Raw genomic sequence first — 21,220 nt, forward strand, 5'->3', positions numbered from 1 at the left:
TAGGAACTGACCAATGTCCTCTCAATAGACCACAGATACTTCATTTGCATAGTCTGTAGTTACTTCCTTTGTATAGCATATTGGCCAGTCCCTGCAAGGTGTATACCAATCACAGGGCAGGCTTCAGCCCAGGACCTGACAAAAAGTATCCAACCACAAATTGTTTAAAATTTACCCAGGAAATAGCAGTCAACCTGGACAAAAGTAACAAACCCTCTGGGGTAGAAACCTAGGGCAAAGGTAACTTCTCAGTGCTTAGTGGGTAAAATCTCTCAAGCTGTTTTTTTCATAGAACCAAGGCAAAAGTCCACATAAAGGAACTCATTTCACCACAGCACTTAACTATTTGCGCCTCTGGGGCTTCTGCTAAAGCTACTGCAGTTGCTTACTTGACTTTTCAGCAGTTGCCCTTTACGACTTTTAGTGAGCGACAAATGGAAAGCATAAAATACCCTGTAAAAAGAAAATGAGTGGGAGGCGGGGCCAAGATGGTGGACTAGGTGGACGCTACCGTGGATCCCTCTTGCAACAAAGACTCGGAAAAACAAGTGAATCGATCACATACATAAAAATCTACGAACTCTGAACAACAAACACAGACTTAGAGACGGAGAACAAACAAATACGGGCAGACAGCGATCGTTTTCAGAACTAGGAGCCAGCGTACCAGGCAGGTGACCTTCGGAGTCCGAGCTGGGGCAGAGCCAAGGGGGCAGACGGCACAGACAAGGGGCCCAGCCCTACCCCCCCGAACCCATCCCGGGAGGGAGTCTAGCTAGTTGGCGCGGGTGGCGTAGCGGCGCAGCCGGTGGGAGAAGCACCCGGGAGGCAGTGACTGATCTTGGAGCGGGGAGAGCAGCGTCCCAGCCGGGGAGCCGTCCCGCCGGGAGTTTGGCGGGAAGTGGGCGTGGCGCGAGCGTGGGGATCAGCTATATTTCCCTAAAGTGACCCGGGGGGGGGACCCAGATGTTCGTGCGGGGGACGCCCACCCATTTTGCGTGAGCGGTGCGGCACACCACAGGGAGAAGTCCCCGGGAGGAAGTGACTGGTCTTGGAGCGGGGAAAGCAGCGTCCAAGCCGGGGAGCCGTCCTGCTGGGATTTTGGCACGCGCGGGAGGGGCGTGAGCGCGGGGTCCAGTTATATTCCCCTGAATAGACCCCGGGGGCGGACCCAGCCATTCGTGCGGGAGACGCCCACCTAGTTTGCGCAAGTGGTGCGGTGCACCGGAGGGAGAAGTCCCCGGGAGGAAGTGACAGGCCTCGGAGCGGGGAGAGCAGCGTCCCAGCCGGGGAGCCGTCCCGCTGGGAGTTTGGCGAGAGCGGGCGGGGTGTGAGCACGGGGATCAGTTATATTCCCCTGAATTGACCCAGGGGGCGGGTTCACCTGGTTGTGCGGGCGACGCCCACTCAGTTCGTGCGAGCGGTGCGGTGCACCGGAGGGAGAAGTCCGTGGGAGGAAGTGACTGGTCTCGGAGCGGGGACAGCAGCGTCCCAGCCGGGGAGCCGTCCCGCTGGGATTTTAGCTCACGCGGGCGGGGCGTGAGCGCAGAGTCCAGTTATATTCCCCTGAATAGACCCCGGGGGTGGACCCAGCCGTTCGTGCGGGAGACGCCCACCCAGTTCGCGAGAGCAGTGCGGCGCACCGGAGGGAGAAGTCCCCGGGAGGAAGTGACAGGTCTCGGAGCGGGGAGAGTAGCGTCCCAGCCGGGGAGCCGTCCCACCGGGATTTTGGCGGACAGGGGTGGAGCGTGAACGCGGGGATCAGCTCTCTATTCTGTGGTGCTACACTCCTAGCTCTCTGATCCCTCCCCCACCCTCCCCAGGCGGCTCCATTAACATCCGAGTACCCTGAGCCAGAGGGAGAATTCAGATAGGGATCTGACTGCATTTTTTTTTTAGCTGATTACCTGGAAAATCTAGTTTCTCAGTGATGGCTCGGAGACAGCAGTCCATATCGAACCACATAAAGAAACAGACCATGACAGCTTCTCCAACCCCCCAAACAAAAGAATCAAAATCTTTCCCAAATGAAGATACAATCCTGGAATTATCAGATACAGAATATAAAAAACTAATTTACAGAATGCTTAAAGATATCACAAAAGATATCACAAATGAAATTAGGATAACTGCAGAAAAAGCCAAGGAACACACTGATAAAACTGTTGAAGAACTCAAAAAGGTTATTCAAGAACATATTGGAAAAATTAATAAGTTGCAAGAATCTATAGAGAGACAGCATGTAGAAATCCAAAAGATTAACAATAAAATTACAGAATTAGACAACGCAATAGAAAGTCAGAGGAGCAGACTCGAGCAATTAGAATGTAGACTGGGACTTCTGGAGGACCAGGGAATCAACATCGACATAGCTGAAAAAAAATCAGATAAAAGAATTAAAAAAAATGAAGAAACCCTAAGAATCATGTGGGACTCTATCAAGAAGGATAACTTGCGGGTGATTGGAGTCCCAGAACAGGGAGGGGGGACAGAAAACACAGAGAAAATAGTTGAAGAACTCCTGACACAAAACTTCCCTGACATCATGAAAGACGAAAGGATATCTATCCAAGATGCTCATCGAACCCCATTTAAGATTGATCCAAAAAGAAAAACACCAAGACATATTATCATCAAACTTGCCAAAGCCAAAGACAAACAGAAAGTTTTAAAAGCAGCCAGGGAGAAAAGAAAGGTTTCCTTCAAGGGAGAATCAATAAGAATAAGTTCAGACTACTCAGCAGAAACCATGCAGGCAAGAAGGGAATGGGACAACGTATACAGAGCACTGAACGAGAAAAACTGCCAACCAAGGATCATATATCCAGCAAAACTCTCTCTGAAATATGAAGGAGAAATCAAGATATTTACAGATAAACACAAGTTTAGAGAATTTGCAAAAACTAAACCAAGACTACAAGAAATGCTAAAGGAGATTGTTTGGCCTGATGACCAATAATACCAGGTACCAGCACAATACAAGGTCACAAAACAGAACGTCCTGATATCAACGCAACTCAAATAGGGAAAGCACAAAAACAAACAAATTAAGATTAATTCTAAAAAATAAATAAATAAACAAAATAATACACATAATAGGAAATCATGGAAATCCATAGATAAACGATCACAATAATCAAAAAGAGGGACTAAATATAGGAGGCATTGAACTGCCAGATGGAGAGTGATACAAGGCGATATAGAACGATACAAGTTAGGTTTTTACTTAGAAAACTAGGGGTAAATAATAACGTAACCACAAAAAGGAATATCAATTCCATAACTCTAGAAAAAAGCCAAGAAAAACGTAATGACTCAACAAACATAAAGTTAAACATTATGAAAATGAGGATCTCTCAATCTACTAAGAAAAACGTCTCAGCACAAAAAAGTATGCGGAAAAATGAAATGGCCAACAACACACATGAAAAGGCATCAAAATGACAGCATTAAAAACTTATTTATCTATAATTACACTGAATGTAAATGGACTAAATGCACCAATAAAGAGACAGAGAGTCACGGACTGGATAAAGAAACACGATCCATCTATATGCTGCCTACAAGAGACACACCTTAGACTTAGAGACACAAACAAACTAAAACTCAAAGGATGGAAAAAATATATCAAGCAAACAATAACCAAAAAAGAAGAGGAGTAGCAATATTACTTTCTGACAAAAGAGACTTTAGACTTAAATCCGTCACAAAGGATAAAGAAGGACACTATATAATGATAAAAGGGACAATTGATCAGGAAGACATAACCATATTAAATATTTACGCACCCAATGACAGGGCTGCAAGATACATAAATCAAATTTTAACAGAATTGAAAAGTGAGATAGACACCTCCACATTTAGAGTAGGAGACTTCAACACACCACTTTTGGAGAAGGACAGGACATCCCGTAAGAAGCTCAATAGAGACACGGAAGACCTACTTACAACAATCAACCAACTTGACCTCATAGACTTATACAGAACTCTCCACCCAACTGCTGCAAAATGTACTTTTTTTTCTAGTGCACATGAAACATTCTCTAGAATAGACCACATATTAGGTCATAAAACAAATCTTTGCAGAATCCAAAACATCGAATATTACAAAGCATCTTCTCAGACCACAAGGCAATGAAGCCAGAAATCAATAACAGAAAAACTAGGGAAAAGAAATCAAATACTTGGAAACTGAACAATACCCTCCTGAAAAGAGACTGGGTTATAGAAGACATCAAGGAGGGAATAACGAAATTCATAGAATGCAACGAGAATGAAAATACTTCCTATCAAAACCTCTGGGACACAGCAAAAGCAGTGCTCAGAGGCCAATATATATCGATAAATGCACACATACAAAAAGAAGAAAGACCCAAAATCAAAGAACTGTCCCTACAACTTGAACAAATAGAAAGTGAGCAACAAAAGAACCCATTAGGCACCAGAAGAAAACAAATAATAAAAATTAGAGCTGAACTAAATGAATTAGAGAACAGAAAAACAATTGAAAGAATTAACAAAGCCAAAAGCTGGTTCTTTGAAAAATTAACAAAATCAATAAACCATTGGCTAGACTGACTAAAGAAAAACAGGAAAGGAAACAAATAACCTGAATAAGAAACGAGAAGGACCACATCACAACAGAGCTAAATGAAATTAAAAGAATCATTTCAGATTACTACGAAAAATTGTACTCTAACAAATTTGAAAACCTAGAAGAAATGGACAAATTCTTGGAAAAACACTACCTACCTAAAGTAACACATTCAGAAGTAGAACAACTAAATAGAGCCATAACAAAAAAAGAGATTGAAACGGTAATCAAAAAACTTCCAACAAAAAAAAGTCCTGGCCCAGACGGCTTCACTGCAGAGTTCTACCAAACCTTCAAAGAAGACCTAACACCACTACTCCTGAAGGTATTTCAAAGCATAGAAAAAGATGGAATACTACCCAACTCATTCTATGAAGCTACCATCTCCCTGATACCAAAACCAGGTAAAGACATTACAAAAAAAGAAAATTTTAGACCTATATCCCTCATGAACATTGATGCAAAAATGCTCAACAAAATTCTAGCCAATAGAATCCAACAACACATCAAAAAAATAATTCACCCTGATCAAGTGGGATTTATACCAGGTATGCAAGGCTGCTTTAATATCAGAAAAACCATTAATGTAATCCATCACATCAATAAAACAAAAGATAAAAACCACATGATCTTATCAATTGATGCAGAAAAGGCATTTGACAAAGTTCAACACCCATTTATGATAAAAACTCTTACCAAAATAGGAATTGAAGGAAAATTCCTCAACATAATAAAGGGCATCTATGCAAAGCCAACAGCCAATATCACTCTAAATGGAGAGAACCTGAAAGCATTTCCCTTGAGAACGGGAACCAGACAAGGATGCCCTTTATCACCACTCTTATTCAACATCGTACTTGAAGTCCTAGCCAGGGCAATTAGGCTAGACAAAGAAATAAAGGGTATCCAGATTGGCAAGGAGGAAGTAAAGCTATCACTATTTGCAGATGACATGATCGTATACACGGAAAACCCTAAGGAATCCTCCAGAAAACTACTGAAACTAATAGAAGAGTTTGGCAGAGTCTCAGGTTATAAAGTAAACATACAAAAATCACTTGGATTCCTCTACATAAACAAAAAGAACACCGAAGAGGAAATAATCAAATCAATACCATTCACAGTAGCCCCCAAGAAGATAAAATACTTAGGAATAAATCTTACCAAGGATGTAAAAGATCTATACAAAAAAAACTATAAAACTCTGCTACAAGAAATTCAAAAGGACATACTTAGGTGGAAAAACATACCCTGCTCATGGATAGGAAGACTTAGCATAGTAAAAATGTCTATTCTACCAAAAGCCATCTGTACATATAACGCACTTCCAATCCAAATTCCAATGTCATATTTTAAGGGGATAGAGAAACAAATCACTAATTTCATATGGAAGGGAAAGAAGCCTCGGATAAGCAAAGCATTACTGAAAAAGAAGAAGAAAGTGGGAGGCCTCACTCTACCTGATTTCAGAACCTATTATACAGCTACAGTAGTCAAAACAGCCTGGTACTGGTACAACAACAGGCATATAGACCAATGGAACAGAATTGAGAACCCAGATATAAATCCATCCATGTATGAGCAGCTGATATTTGACAAAGGACCAGTGTCAGTCAATTGGGGAAATGATGGTCTTTTTAACAAATGGTGCTAGCATAACTGGATATCCATTTGCAAAAGAATGAAACAGGACCCATACCTCACACCATGCACAAAAACTAACTCCAAGTGGATCAAAGACCTAAACGTAAAGACTAAAACGATAAAGATCATGGAAGAAAAAATAGGGAGAACCCTAGGAGCCCTAATACAGGGTATAAACAGAATACAAAACATTACCAAAAATAATGAAGAGAAACCCGATAACCGGGAGCTCCTAAAAATCAAACACCTATGCTCATCTAAAGACTTCACCAAAAGAGTAAAAAGACCACCTACAGACTGGGAAAAAATATTCAGCTGTGACATCTCAGACCAGCGCCTGATCTCTAAAATCTACATGATTCTGTCAAAACTCAACCACAAAAAGACAAACAACCCAATCAAGAAGTGGGCAAAGGATATGAACACACATTTCACTAAAGAAGATATTCAGGCAGCCAACAGATACATGAGAAAATGCTCTCGATCATTAGCCATTAGAGAAATGCAAATTAAAACTACGATGAGATTCCATTTCACACCAAGTAGACTGGCATTAATCCAAAAAACACAAAATAATAAATGTTGGAGAGGCTGCGGAGAGATTGGAACTCTCATACACTGCTGGTGGGATTGTAAAATGGTACAACCACTTTGGAAATCCATCTGGCGTTATCTTAAACAGTTAGAAATAGAACTACCATACAACCCAGAAATCCCACTCCTGGGAATATACCCTAGAGATACAAGAGCCTTCACACAGACAGATATATGCACACCCATGTTTATTGCAGCTCTGTTTACAATAGGAAAAAGCTGGAAGCAACCAAGGTGTCCGTCAACGGATGAATGGGTAAATCAATTGTGGTATATTCACACAATGGAATACTACACATCAATAAAGAACATTGATGAATCTCTGAAACATTTCATAACATGGAGGAACCTGGAAGGCATTATGCTGAGCGAAATTAGTCAGAGGCAAAAGGACAAATATTGTATAAGACCACTATTATAAGATCTTGAGAAATAGAAAAAACGGAGAAGAACACATACTTTCGTGGTTACAAAGGGGGGAGGGAGGGAGGGAGAGGGTTTTTTATTGATCAATCAGTAGATAAGAACTGCTTTGGGTGAAGGGAAAGACAACACTCAATACAAGGAAGGTCAGCCTAATTGGACTGGACTAAAAGCAAAGAGGTTTCCGGGATAAAATGAAAGCTTCAAAGGTCAGCGGAGCAGGGGCAGGGGTCTGGGTAACATGGCTTGAGGGGACTTCTAAGTCAATGGGCAAAACAATTCTATTATGAAAACACTCCGCATCCCACTTTGAATTGTGGCGCCTGGGGTCCTAAATGCCAACAAGCGGCCATCTAAAAGACATTAATTGGTCTCAACCCACCTGGAGCAAAGGCAAAGGAAGAACACCAAGGTCACACGACAACTAAGAACCCAAGAGACAGAAAGGACCACATGAACCAGAGACCTACATTATCCTGAGACCAGAAGAACTAGTTGGTGCCCGGCCACAATCGATGTCTGCCCTGTTAGGGAGCACAACAGACAACTCCTGAGGGAGCAGGAGACCAATGGGATACAAACCCCGAATTCTCATAAAAAGACCATACCTAATGGTATGACTGCGACTAGAGGAATCCCAGAGACAATGCTCCCCAGAACTTCTGATGGCACAGGACAGGAACCATCCCCGAAGACAACTCATCAGGCATGAAAAGGACTGGTCAGCGGGGGGGAGAGAGATGCTGATGAAGAGTGAGCTAATTAAAGCAGGTGGACACTGGAGAGTGTGTTGGCAACTCTTGACTGGAGGGGCGGATGGGAAGATAGAGAGAGAGGGAAGATGGCAAAATTGGCACGAAACGAGAGACCGAAAGGGCTGACTCAATAGGGGGAGAGCAAGTGGGAGAAGGGAGTAAGATGTATGTAAACCTACATGTGACAGACTGATTGGAATGGTAAATGTTCACTTGAAGCTTAATAAAAATTAATTAAAAAAAAAGAAGAAGAAAATGAGTGAGTACTTGCTGACATAATCCATCATCGTTGTCGTTAAATGGAATTTTCAACCCCAGACATACACTATAGAAGGCCCGTAGTCTAAGGCCTGGTACCGAGTAGGTGCCTCAGTAAACAATAGTTCTCTTTTTTCTGCTCCACATGTAACTAATGCTGTGCTAAGGATTTAGAAAATCAAGCTTATCTTATACAATTTAATGTTCTGAAAATTTATTAATGTTCCCACAGATGAAAAAAATTGAAGAATTGATAACTAAAAATCATAATCAAGAAGAAAACACTATACTTCGTTGTTGGAAATGTAGAAAATGTATAGCAAGTTCTGATTGTTTCATGAAATACCTTGAGAATCAAGTCAGTAAGGTGAGTACTACTAACTCCAATCTTTACTTTTCTAGTATAGGAGTGGTGTGGATACACCCCCACATGTACATACATCCTCTCCACACTTGATTGTGTTCTTACCTTCTTTTACCTCACCCACTGAAAACATCCCAAAGTAGTATTCAAAGGCATCACACCTTCCAGAGTTACAAAATTAAATTTGTAATTATTAAGATTAACATGACCTTCAGGTTTTGAGTACAGTATCATAGACATAAGTTGAAGATAATAGTCCATGTTTTTTCACTCCCACCATGAGTGCACCTTAGTGATAATCACACGCTTAAATTCAGGATCCTGTTAGGAAATGGAAAGCTTATTAAACAGGATTTTTTTTTTCCTAGTACTCTAATAAGGGGCCTAGAAGAGAAAGTTCACATATAATTTAAAAATCAGAAACCCATAGAGAAACCTGAATAATATTGTTTTAGTTATCTAGTGCTGCTATAATACAGCAAGTGGGTGGCTCTAACAATCAGAAATATAGTCTAGGATGCTAGAAGTTCAAATTCAGGGCACCAGCTCCAGGGGAAGGCTTTCTCTCTCTGTTGACTCTGGAGGAAGGTCCTTGTCATCAGTCTTCACCTGGTCTAGGAGCTTCTCAGCACAGGGACCCTGGGTCCAAAGGATACACTCTGCTCCAGGCACTACTTTCTTGGTAGTGTGAGGTCCCCTGTCTCTGCTTGCTTCTCTCTTATATATTTCAGAAGAGATTGATTCAAGATATAACCTATTCTTGTAGATGAGCCCTGCCTCATTAACATAACTGCCTCTAATCCTGGCTCATTAACATCATAGAGGTAGGATTTACAACACCTAGGAAAATCACTTCAGATGACAAAATGGTGGACAGTCACACGATACTGGGAATCATGCCCTAGCCAAGTTGACACACATTTTTGGGGAACACAATTCAATCCATAACATTCCACCCTTTGGCCCCCCCAAAATTGATTTCCTTGCTACATGTAAAACACATTTACCCCATCATATCACAGCAAAAGTTTTAATTGAAATACAAAAATTCCTCTTCACCTGGGAAATCTAGAATACATGTTATCTGCTTCCGAAGTACAACAGTGGAACAGGCACCAGCTAGACATTTCCATTACAAGTGGGAGAAATTGGAGGGAAAGAAGGGATAACAGGCACCAAGCAAGTCAGCAGAACACATCACATTAGCTTTAATGGCTTGACAGTAGTCATCTTACTCAGACCATTCAGGCAGTGGCCCTGCTCTCCAGACTCTGGGTGTTGTCCATGCTTTCCAGGTTCTAGGTGGAGGTCCCTCTGCCCTGGGCTTTAGCACTGCCTTCCAGGCCCACTGGGATGGCAGCTCTGCTCCCTCAAGTGGCAACTCTACTGCCTCAGCCCCAGCAGGCCCGGTTCTTCTGCCCCTTGGACATAGCAACCTCGCTCCCTCAGCTTTGGGCAGCAGATCTGGCTCCATCCTGCTGGCACTCATGAATGGCAGCCCCACACTCCAGAACTGAGTTGGTGAAGATCTGACTCTTTGAAACCTACAAGGCCATGGCTCCACTCTTTGAGACCCTAGAGGCAGCTCTTTGAGATTGAGGCAGGTCTGTTTCCTGTGTTCCTTGTCTCCTCAACTTCTGCTTCCTGATTCCTTGGCCTCTTGGCCCCTCAGGCCTTGCTGCCTGCATCTGCCCTGCTGATGCAAGTGTCCCAAAGCTCTTTAGCTCTACCTATAAGTGCCTGGACACACCCCACCTCGCCAGTAAATTTCAGCCAGAGGGCACTCAGCTCTCTGCTCCATGAGTCGGCAAACCTAGCTCCTTCAGTAAGTGCCCAGGGGCACCCCACCCCACCAGGAAGCCTGCACAAGGGCACTCAGCTCCTTTGCTCTGTAAGTTGGCTCCAATGTGCTGGTCTTCTAGCTCGATTGCTGCTTCTCACCCTCTGTGCCATCTCCAGCATAATAGCTTTCCTCATTTCCTTTTGAGTCCTCACCAGAATTTTCTTTTGACGTCCATAATTTCACCAAGAGTCTCTTCAGGGCAATGTAGGCTTTTCCTAGTAGGCACTTTAAAACTCTTCCAGCCTCTGTCCATTCAGTTTCAAAACTGCTTCCACATTTATAGGTGTCTGTTAGAGCAGCATCCCTCTGTTTCAGTACCGAATTCTGTCATGGTTATCTAGTGCTGCTATAACAGAAATACCACAAGTGGATGGCTCTAACAGAAATTTATTCTCTCACAGTCTAGTAGGCTAGAAGTCAGGGGATGGTTTTCTCTCTCTGTCAATTCTGGAGGAAGGTCTTTGTCCTCAGTCTTCCCCTGGTCTAGGAGCTTCTCAGCATAGGGACCCTGGGTCCAAAGGACACTCTCTGCTCCTGGCATTACTTTTTTGGTGTTATGAGGTCCCCCTGTCTCTCTGCTCCGCTCTTTTATGTCTCAAAAGAGCTTGACTCAAGATACAACCTAATGTAGATTGAGTCCTGCCTAGTTAACATCATAGAGGTAGGGCGTACCATACCTAGGAAAATCACATGAGATGACACACTGGTAGACAGCCCCACAATACTGGGATTCACAGCCTAGCTAAGTTGACACACATTTTTGGAGGACATGATTTAATCCATAACAAATACTTAAAAGCATTTTCTTGGTCATCATGGTTTAAAAAAAAAAAGACCTCTAAGCCTCTCTAAAAACAATATCAGACAGATCAGGTACCAACTAGATAGTAATCTGTGGATTTTGCAGGGAATTCTAAGTTCAACATGTTTTCTTCTCCTTAAACAGATACAATGTTTTGTTTTGTTTTTGCCTCAGCCACTCTTGGTCATTATCATTTCCTCTCCACTCTAGCAAATTAGCCATCTTGAATAGTAGCTAACTTTCACTGTATACTTATTACATGCCCAAAATCCTCAGAGCTGGACCAGTAAGCAACATCATGATAAACTGAGAAAAGATCAAAGTTGTCCAAGGATTTCATTTTACTTGGATCCACAATCAACACCCATGGAAAGTTGCAGTCAAAAAATCAAACGATGGACTGCATTGGGTAAATCTGTTTGCAAAAGACCTTTTTAAAGTGTTAAAAAGTAAAGATGTAACCTTGAAGACTAAGGTGTGCCTGACCCAAGCCATGGTGTTTTCAGTCGTCTCATATGCATGTTAAAGCTGGGCAATGAATAAGGAAGACCGAAGAACTGATGCCTTTGAATTATGGTGTTGGCAAAGAATATTGAATAGATCATAGACTGCCAGAAGAACAAACAAGTCTGTCTTGGAAGAAGTATTGCCAGAGTGCTCCTTGGAAGCAAGGATGGTGAGACTGTCTCTTCACTGGCTTTCAGTGTATGCATTTGCTCTTTTCTCGGGATATCTTGCAGTTTCACACTTTCTCAGTAGAGTGGCTGATCCTTTACTTACCTGGAGAACCCCCACTCAGTTATTATACTTAATGAGCAGTAACATTTCAAGCACTGCTCTAGGCCATAGGGATGGGTGGTGGAGGAGAGTGGTACAGAATGGATACAACATATTCCAGTCATCTAGGAGCTTTAAAGTGTATTTGAAAACAGGCCAACCAGTATAGCCTGATTTGATAGTTATCACAACAGAGGAATGCAAACAAATTTCTGCCTGGTTGATCAAAGGAGAGGTAACTTGTGAGAAGATGTATACATATTGCATTGGGGAAGTCTGCTGCAAAAGACCTCTTTATAGTGTTAAAGAGCAAAGATGTCACTTTGAGGACTATGATGCGCCTGACCCTCAGTTGCCTCGTGCATGAGAAAGCTGGACGATGAACAAGGAAGACTGAAGAGGAGTTGATGCATTTGACTTATGATGTTGGTGGAGAATATTGAATATACCATGGACTACCAGAGAATGAACAGATGTGTCCTGGAATCAGTACAGCCAGAATGGTTCTTAGAAGCAAGGGCATATTATCAGGAGGGACCAGTACCCGGAGAAAGACATCATGCTTGGTAAAGCATATGGTCAGCAAAAAAGACGAAGACCGCCAACGGGGTGGATTGACACAGTGCCTACAGCAATGAGCTCAAACATAGCAACACTTGTGAGAATGGCCAGGACCAGGCAGTGTTTTGTTCTGTTGTACATAGGGTCGATATGACTCAGAACTGACAAAATGGCACCTAACAATGACAAGAACATATTTTATATATACACGTACATATGAAATACAGTTCAGTTTGTGAGTTTTACAGCCACCACTGCAATACATTTTTTAAAATTTCCATTACTCCCGAAAGTTTCTTCATGTCTCTTTGCCCTGTTTCCAGCCTCAGCCCCAGTAAACCACTGATCTGCTTTTGTATATGTAAGGAAAACCATAAAATAGGTTGGTTGGAACTTAAAAGTAATTTTGTTTGCCAGAACTATGCTAAAAAGATGCTCAAATTATTACCTAAATTTATTATCTATTAAACTAACTATGATTACGCATACATATGTATAAAATCCCCCATGTGTCTGTCAGTTCGTCGTACTGTGGGGACTTGCATGTTGCTGTGATGTTGGAATCTATGCCGCCAGTTTTCAGGTACCAGCAGGGTCACCCATGGCAGACAGGTTTCACCTGAGCTTCCAGACTAAGACAGACTAGGAAGAAGGACCCAGCAGTCTACTTCTGAAAAGAATTAGCCAGAGAAAACTTTACGAATAGCAGCAGCAAATTGTCTGATACAGTGCCAGAAGATGAGCCCCGCAGGTTGGAAGGTACTCAATAGATCACTGGGGAAGGGCTGCCTCCTCAAAGTAGAGTCCACCTTAATAACATGGATGCAGTCAAGCTTTTCTGGACCTTCATTTGCTGATGTGGCACAACTCAAAATGAGAAGAAACAGCTGCAAACATCCATTAATAAGCGGAACGTGGAATGTAGGAAGTATGAATCTAGGATAATTGGAAATCGTCAAAAATGAAGTGGAACACGTAAACATCGATACCCTAGGTATTAGTGAACTGAAATTGACTGATATTAACCATTTTTAATTGGGCAATTATATGGTCTACTATGCCAGGAATGATAACTTGAAGAGGTGTTGCATTCATCGTCAAAAAGAACATTTCAATATCTATCCTAAAGTACAACATTGTCAGTGATAGGATAATATCCATATACCTACAAGGAAGACCAGTTAATATGACTATTATTCAGATTTATGCAACAAGCACCAGGGCCAAAGATGAAGAAATTGAAGATTTTACCAGCTTTTCTGCAGTCTAAAATTGATTGAACGTGCAATCAGGATGCATTGATAATTACTGGTGATTGGAATGTGAAAGTTGGAAACGAAGAAGGACTGGTAGTTGGAAAATATAGCCTTAGTGATGGAAACGATGCCGGAGATTGCATAATAGAATTTTGCAACACCAACGACTTCTTCATTGCAAATATTTTATTTCACCGACATAAGCAGTGACTATACACATTCCATCACCAGATGGAATACACAGGAATCAAATCAGCTACATCTGTGGAAGGAGATGGTGGAAAAGGTCAATATCATCAGTCAGAACAAGGCCAAGGGCTGACTGCCGAACAGACCATCAGTTGCTCTTATGCAAGTTCAAGTTGAGGCTAAAGAAAATTAGAACAAGTCAACCAGAGCCAAAGTATCACCTTGAGTATATCCCACCTGAATTTAGAGACCATCTCAGGGATAGATTGGATGCATTGAACGCTAATGACCAAAGACTAGATGAGTTGTGGAATGAAATCAAAGACATCATACATGAAGAAAGCAAGAAGTCATTAAAAAGACAGAAAAGAAAGAAAAGACCAAAATAGATGTTAGAAGAGGCTCTGAAACTTACTCTTGAACATTGAGTCGCTAAAGCAAAAGGGAGAAATGATGAAGTAAAGAACTGAACAGAAGATTTCAAAGGGTGGATTGAGAAGACTAAGTCAAGTATTATAATGACATGTGCAAAGACCTGGAGATAGAAAACAAAAAGGGAAGAACGTGCTCAGCATTTCTCAAGCTGAAAGAGCTGAAGAAAATTTCAACCCTTGCCTTGCAGTAGTGAAGGATTCTATGGAGGAAAACATTAAATGACACAGGAAGCATCAAAAGAAGATGGAAGGAGTAGAGAGTCGTTATACCACAAAGAATTGGTCGACTTTCATCCATTTCAAGGGGTAGTATATGATCAGGAACCGATGGTGCTGAAGGAAGAAGTCTAAGCTACAGTGAATGCATTGACAAAAAACAAGGCTCCAGGAATTGACGGAATATCAATTGAGATGTTTCAACAAACAGATGCAGTGCTGGAAGTGCTTACTCGTCCGTCTATGCCAAGAAATGTAGAAGACCGCTACCTGGCCAACTAACTGGAAGAGATCCATATTTATGCCTATTCCCAAGAAAGGTGATCCAACTGAATGGGGGAATTATCGAACGATATCATTAATATTTCACACAAGTAAAATTTTGCAGAAGATCATTCAATTGTGCATGAGCACAATTAAGTGTTCTGGAATTCCCATGCTTCACAATGTTATCCGTAATTTGTGATGATCCACACAGTCAAATGCATTTGCGTAGTCAGTAAAACACAGGTAAACATCTTTCTGGTATTCTCTGCTTTCACCAAGGTCCACCCAACATCAGCAATGATATCCCTGGTTCCATGTCCTCTTTTGAATTTGGCCTGAATTTCTGGCAATTCCCTGTCAATACACTGCTGCTGCCGCTTTTGAATGAGCTATACGTAGATTAAGAGGCAGTTATTTGGACAGAACAAGGGAATACTGTGTGGTTTAAAGTCAGGAAAGGTGTGCATTAAGGTTGTATCCTTTCACCATATCTATTCTATCTGTATGCTGAGCAAATAATCCGAGATAATGGGGCATTAGGATTGGAGGAAGACTCATTAACAACCTGAGTTATGCAGATGATACAACCTTACTTGCTGAAAATGAAGAGAACTTAAAGCACTTACTGATGAAGATCAAAGACCACAGCCTTCAGTATGGATTACACCTCAACATAAAGAAAACAAAAATCCTCAAAAGGGAAGAAAATATAGCCAAAATACTCCTAGAAGCAAGGATGATGAGACTTCATTTCCTAAACTTTGAACATGTTATCAGGAGGGACCATTCCTTCTTTAAGGCCGTCAGGCTTGGTGAAGTGTATGGTCAGCGAAAAAGAGGGAGACCCTGAACAAGGTGGATTGTCACAGTGGCTGTAACAATAGGTTAAAGCATAACAACGATTATGAGAATGACGCTGGACGAGGCAGTGTTTTCATTTGGTTTTACATAGGGTCACTATGAGCTGGAATCAACTGGATGGCAGCTGAGAACTACAGTGGTTGATGATCTCGAGCATTTCCTCATGTATCTGTTAGCTACTTAAATGTTCATATCCTTTGCCCTTTTTTTAAATGGATTAATTGCCTTTTTGTTGTTGAAGTGTTGAATTATTCTAAAGATTTTAGAGATTAGACCGTTGTTGGATATGTCATAGGCCAATTTTTTTCCCCAGTCTGTAGGCTCTCTTTTTGCTGTTTTTGTGAAGTCTTTTTATGAGCATAAGTTTTTAATTTTTAGGACCTCCCAGATTGGGGGCCCTGGTGGCTCAGTGGTTAAGCATTTGGCTTCAGCCAACAGTTTGGCAGTGGCTGTTCTAAACTGGGAACTTAGGGCAGCAGTGGCTCCTGTCCAGGCACAAATGGTTCACATACTTTGAATGCCTTTCCCCCCTGCATGGACCCATGTGGCCCCATTTCTCTAGCTAGGCCCTTGTTACATGGAAAGGGTGTATGTACCTGACTTTCACTGTTTCAGCATGTGGTTGAGAGGCGGGTTTTTGATGTTTGACACCACTCTGCCAATTAAGCAGGGTCCTCACCTACCCACATAAGTGGCCTGAGGACTGGTGGCTCCACCCATGCCGCCTAGCCACAAGTGATGGGGTCAAAGGGTAAGTGGTGCCTCCCAGTCCTTACAGTTAAAAGCAATGGGCGCCTATGGTATGGCTGTAGAGCCTACCCACCTGTGTGCTCTAGAGAACAGGGACATGCCTTCCTCACAGACACTCACGGGGAGGTTGTCAGCCTGCTGCCTTGCTCAGAGTGTGACCCCCTGCTGCAACCAGAAACCTGTGCATAAACCAATCACCACTGCTCCTCTAAGACTGTAGGTGAGAGCTTACAGCATTCACTTAGTGACCAGCTACCGGGACACTTGAACTGAGCCCATACAAGAAAAGTGAATGGACTCCTAGGCTTGTATACTTGGTAACAGCTCTAATCATCTGGTGACAGGAAAGTAGAGCTTCAAAGTCTCCAGTAATCAGTTCACTCGAGCAGCCTATTTAGGTATATCCAAACAAAACAAAGCAAGAAGCCAGGACACAGTAAGCAAATATAAAATAAATTAATAACATATAGAAGGCTTGGAGATAAAGAAGCAGACCATGATCACTTCAACAAACTCCCAAAACAAAGAATCAAGGAATCTTCCAGATGAAGATAAAAAAAAAATCCTGGAATTACCAGAGATAGAATACAAAAGATTAATATACAGAACTCTATAAGAGATCAGGCAAAACAGAACAAGCCAAGGAAGACACAAATAAAGCAGTTGGGAAAATTAAGCAGGCTATTCAAGAGCATAATGAAAAATCCAATAGGCTGCAAGAATCCATAGAGATACAGAAATCAGAAATTCAGAAGATTAGCAGTGAAATTTCAGAATTAGACATCTCAATAGAAAGTCAGAGGAGGAGAATTGAGGAACTAAACATCAGAATTAGTGAGATTGAAGATAAAACACTTGGCACCAGTATATTCAAAGAAAAATCAGATAAAAGAATTAAAAAAAATTAAGAAACCCTAAGAATCATGTGGGATTGTATCTAGAGGAATAGTGCACGAGTGATCAGAGTATCAGAATAGGGAGGGAAAACAGAATATACAGAGAGAATTTTTGAAGATCTGTTGGCAGAAAACTTCCCTGATATTGTGAAAGATGAAAAGGTATCTATCCAAGATGCTCGTTGAACCCCATACAAGGTAGATCCCAAAATAAAGTCACCAAGACATATTATAATGAAACTTGTCAAAACCAAGGATAAAGAGAGAATTTTAAGAGCAGTAGGGTTAAACAAAAAATCACCTACCAAGGAGAGTCAATAAGAATAACCTTGGACTACTCAGCTGAAACTATGCAGGCAAGAAGGCAATGGGATGACATATATAAAGAAATTGCCAGCCAAGAATCATATATCCAGCAAAACTCTCTCTCAAATATGAAGGTGAAATTAGGACATTTTTAACCCTGGTGGCATAGTGGTTAAGTGCTACAGCTGCTAACCAAGAGGTCGGCAGTTCAAATCCACCAGGTACTCCTTGGAAACTCTATCGGGCAGTTCTACTCTGTCCTATAGGGTCGCTATGAGTCGGAATCAACTCGACGGCAGTGGTTTTTTTTTTTTTTTTTTTAGTTAAACAGAAATTTAGGGAATTTGCAAAAATTAAACCAAAACTACGAGAAATACTTAAAGGGAGTCCTCTGGTTAGAAAATCAATAACATCACATAACAACCCAAAACTAGAACACAGGACAGAGAAATCAGATATCAACCCAGATAGGGAAATCATGAAAATAAATTAAGATAGAACACTCAAAACAAGGAATCAGTGATGTCATTATGTAAAAGATGACAACGTTAAATCAATAAAGAGGGACTAAAAAAATGTAGTCATAGATCTTTAATATGGAGAGGAAGTCAAGGTGATATAGGGAGATAAAAGTTTGATTTAAACTTAGAAAAATAGGGGTAAATAATAAGATACCCAAAAGGAGACTAACAATGCTACACATCAAAATAAAATAAAAGAAAAACATGAAGACTCTGTGCAAAAGCAAAATAAACACAATGAAAAAGAGGAAAAGACAATATATAAAAAAAAAACTCAGCGCAAAAAATTAAGTGGAAAAAAGAAACTGTCAACAACACACAAAAAAGGACATCAAAATGACAGCACTAAACTCATACCTGTCCATAATTACGCTGAATGTAAATGGACTAAAATGCATCAATAAAGAGACAGAGTTGCAGGATGGAGAAAAAACACGATCCGTTTCTATGGCTGCCTACAGGAGACACACCTTAGACTCAAAAGGTCAGCAGATCAGTCCACCAGCCACTCCTTGGAAACCATAAGGGGCGGTTCTACTGTGTTTTACAGGGTAGCTATAAGTTGGAATTGACTCAGTGGCAGCTGGTATGGTAGTTACCTAATTTATCTACTGGTGTTTGTGCATTGTTAGTTATGGTTTATATTGTATTTATTCCATGTTTTAGGGCCCCTAGTGTTTCTTTATTTTTTTCTCCATGATCTTTATAGTTTTAAGTTTTATATGTAGGTCTTTGATCCATTTTGAATTAGTTTTGGCATCTGGTGTGAGGTATGGGTCCTGTTTCATTTTTTAACAGATGGGCATCCAGTTTAGCCAGCACCATTCATTCGAAAGATTGTCTTTTCGCTATTTAGTGGAGTTTGTTTCTTTGTAAAAGATCAGCTGACTGTGGGTGATGGATTTATGTCCGAGTGTTTGATTCTGTTCAGTTGGTCTGTGTGTCTGTTATTGTGGAAGTACCAAGCTGCTTTGAGTACTGTGGCTGTACAGTAAGTTCTGAGATCAGGTAGTGTGAGGTCTCCCGCTTTGTTCTTTTTCTTCAGTAATGCTTTGCTTATCCGATGTCCCTTTCCTTTCCACATAAAGTTGGTGATTAGTTTTTCCTTCTCGTTAAAGAATGCTCTTATTATTTGGGTCGAGATTGCATTATATCTGTTTTTCACTTTGCTTAGAATTGATGTTTTCGCAATGTTGAGTCTTCTTGTTTATGAGTACGGTTTATTTCCCCATTTATGTAGGTCTCTTTTGGTTTCTTGCAGTAATGTTTTACATTTTTCTTTATATAAGTCTTTTATGTCCCTGGTTAGATTTATTCCACAGTGTTTTATCTTTTTAGGGGGTGTTATAAGTGGTATAGTTTTCCTGATTTCCTTTTCGAAGTTCTCTTTGTTGGTGTATAGGACTCGAACTGGTTTTTGTATGTTGATCTTGTATCCTGCTACTCTGCTGAATCTTTCCAGTAGTTTTCGTGTGGAATCTTTGGGCTTTCTATGTATAGGATCATATCATCTGCAAATAAGGATAGTTTTACTTCTTTTTTTTCCAATTTGGATGCCCTTTCTTTCTTTCTCTTGCCTTATTGCTCTAGGTAGAACTTCCAGCACAGTGTTAAACAGGAGTGGTGATTTATCCTTGTACTGTTCCCATTATCAGGGGGAGTGCTTTCAGCCTTTCTCCATTGAGAATGATGTTGTCTTTAGGTTTTGTATAGATGCCCTTTATTATGTTGAGGAATTTCCCTACTATTCCAGTTTTTTTGAGAGCTTTTGTCAGGAATGGGTGTTGGACTTTATCAAATGCATTTTCTCTGTTGATTAAGATGATCACATGATTCTATTCTTTTGTTCTATTTATATGTTGATTGATTTTCTACTGTTGAATCATCTTTGCATACCTGGTATGAATCCCACTTCTTCATGGTGTATTATTTTTTTGATATGATGCTGAATTCTGTTGGCTAGAATTTTGTTTAGAATTTTTACATCTATATTCATGAGAGATATTGGTCTGTAATATTCTTTTTTTGTGTGTGTGTGGTATCTTTGCCTGGCTTAATATCAGGGCTATGCTGGCTTCATAGAATGAATTTGTGAGCATTCCTTCTTTTTCTGTGCTATGAAACAGTTTGAGCAGTATTGCTGTGAGCTCTTTGAATATTTGGTAGAATTTTCAAATGAAGCTCTCTGGGCCAGGGCTTTTTTTATTGGGAGTTTGTCTGTTACTTCTTCAATCTTTTGTTATGGGTATGTTCAGATTTTTTATCTCAGTTTGTATTAGTTTAGGTAATGGTATATTTCTAGAAATTTGTCTGTTACCTCCATGGTATTCTGTTATAATCCTTGTATTTCAGTTGGATTTGTTGTAATGTACCAATCCTCGTTCTCATTTGGGCTATTTGCTTCTCTCCTATTTTTCTTTTGTCAGTTTGGCCAAGGGCTTGTCAATTTTGTTAGTCTATTCCAAGAACCTTCTTTTGGTATTGTTGGTTCTTTCTATTGTTTTTCTGTTCTGTATTTTGTTTATTTCTGTTCTAATCTTTATTATTTCCTTTCTTCTGATACCTGTGAGCTTCTTTTGCTCTTCTCTATTCATTCAAGTTGTAGGGCTAAAGTTTTGATTTTGGCTCGCTCATGTTATTTGATGTGTGTTTATTTCTAAAAATTGAACTCTGAGCACTGCCTTTACTGTGTCCCAAATGTTTTGGTATGATGTGTTTTCATTCTCATTTGATTCTAGGCAATTTTTTATTTTTCTTTGATTTCTTCTGTTACCCAGTTGTTTTAAGCAAGGTGTTATTCAGTTCCCATGTATTTGATTGATTTGTGGCATTATATCTTCTGTATCTTCGTTGCATTTCTTTCTACATATTCTGTTCTTTACCAAGAGTGCTGTTTTGAAGTCTCTGAC

General features: G+C 40.8%; 1 protein-coding gene across 12 annotated transcripts in view; it reads left to right on the top strand.

The window, feature by feature from the left end:
* Positions 1-21,220, top strand: part of RNF180 (ring finger protein 180) — a 305,949-nt gene that overhangs the window by 42,804 nt on the left and 241,925 nt on the right. For 11 of the 12 annotated variants that reach the window (XM_049864376.1, XM_049864345.1, XM_049864312.1 and 8 more), the window contains one exon: positions 8,501-8,635. The exons of the other annotated variant lie outside the window; for it this stretch is intronic. In XM_049864376.1, coding sequence (XP_049720333.1) covers positions 8,501-8,635 — 135 coding nt within the window. The remainder of the gene's footprint in view (positions 1-8,500; positions 8,636-21,220) is intronic. 12 annotated transcript variants of the gene reach the window in all.

This window comes from Elephas maximus, chromosome 2, assembly GCF_024166365.1.
Source record: "Elephas maximus indicus isolate mEleMax1 chromosome 2, mEleMax1 primary haplotype, whole genome shotgun sequence".
In the NCBI taxonomy this organism is placed as follows: Eukaryota; Metazoa; Chordata; class Mammalia; order Proboscidea; family Elephantidae; genus Elephas; species Elephas maximus.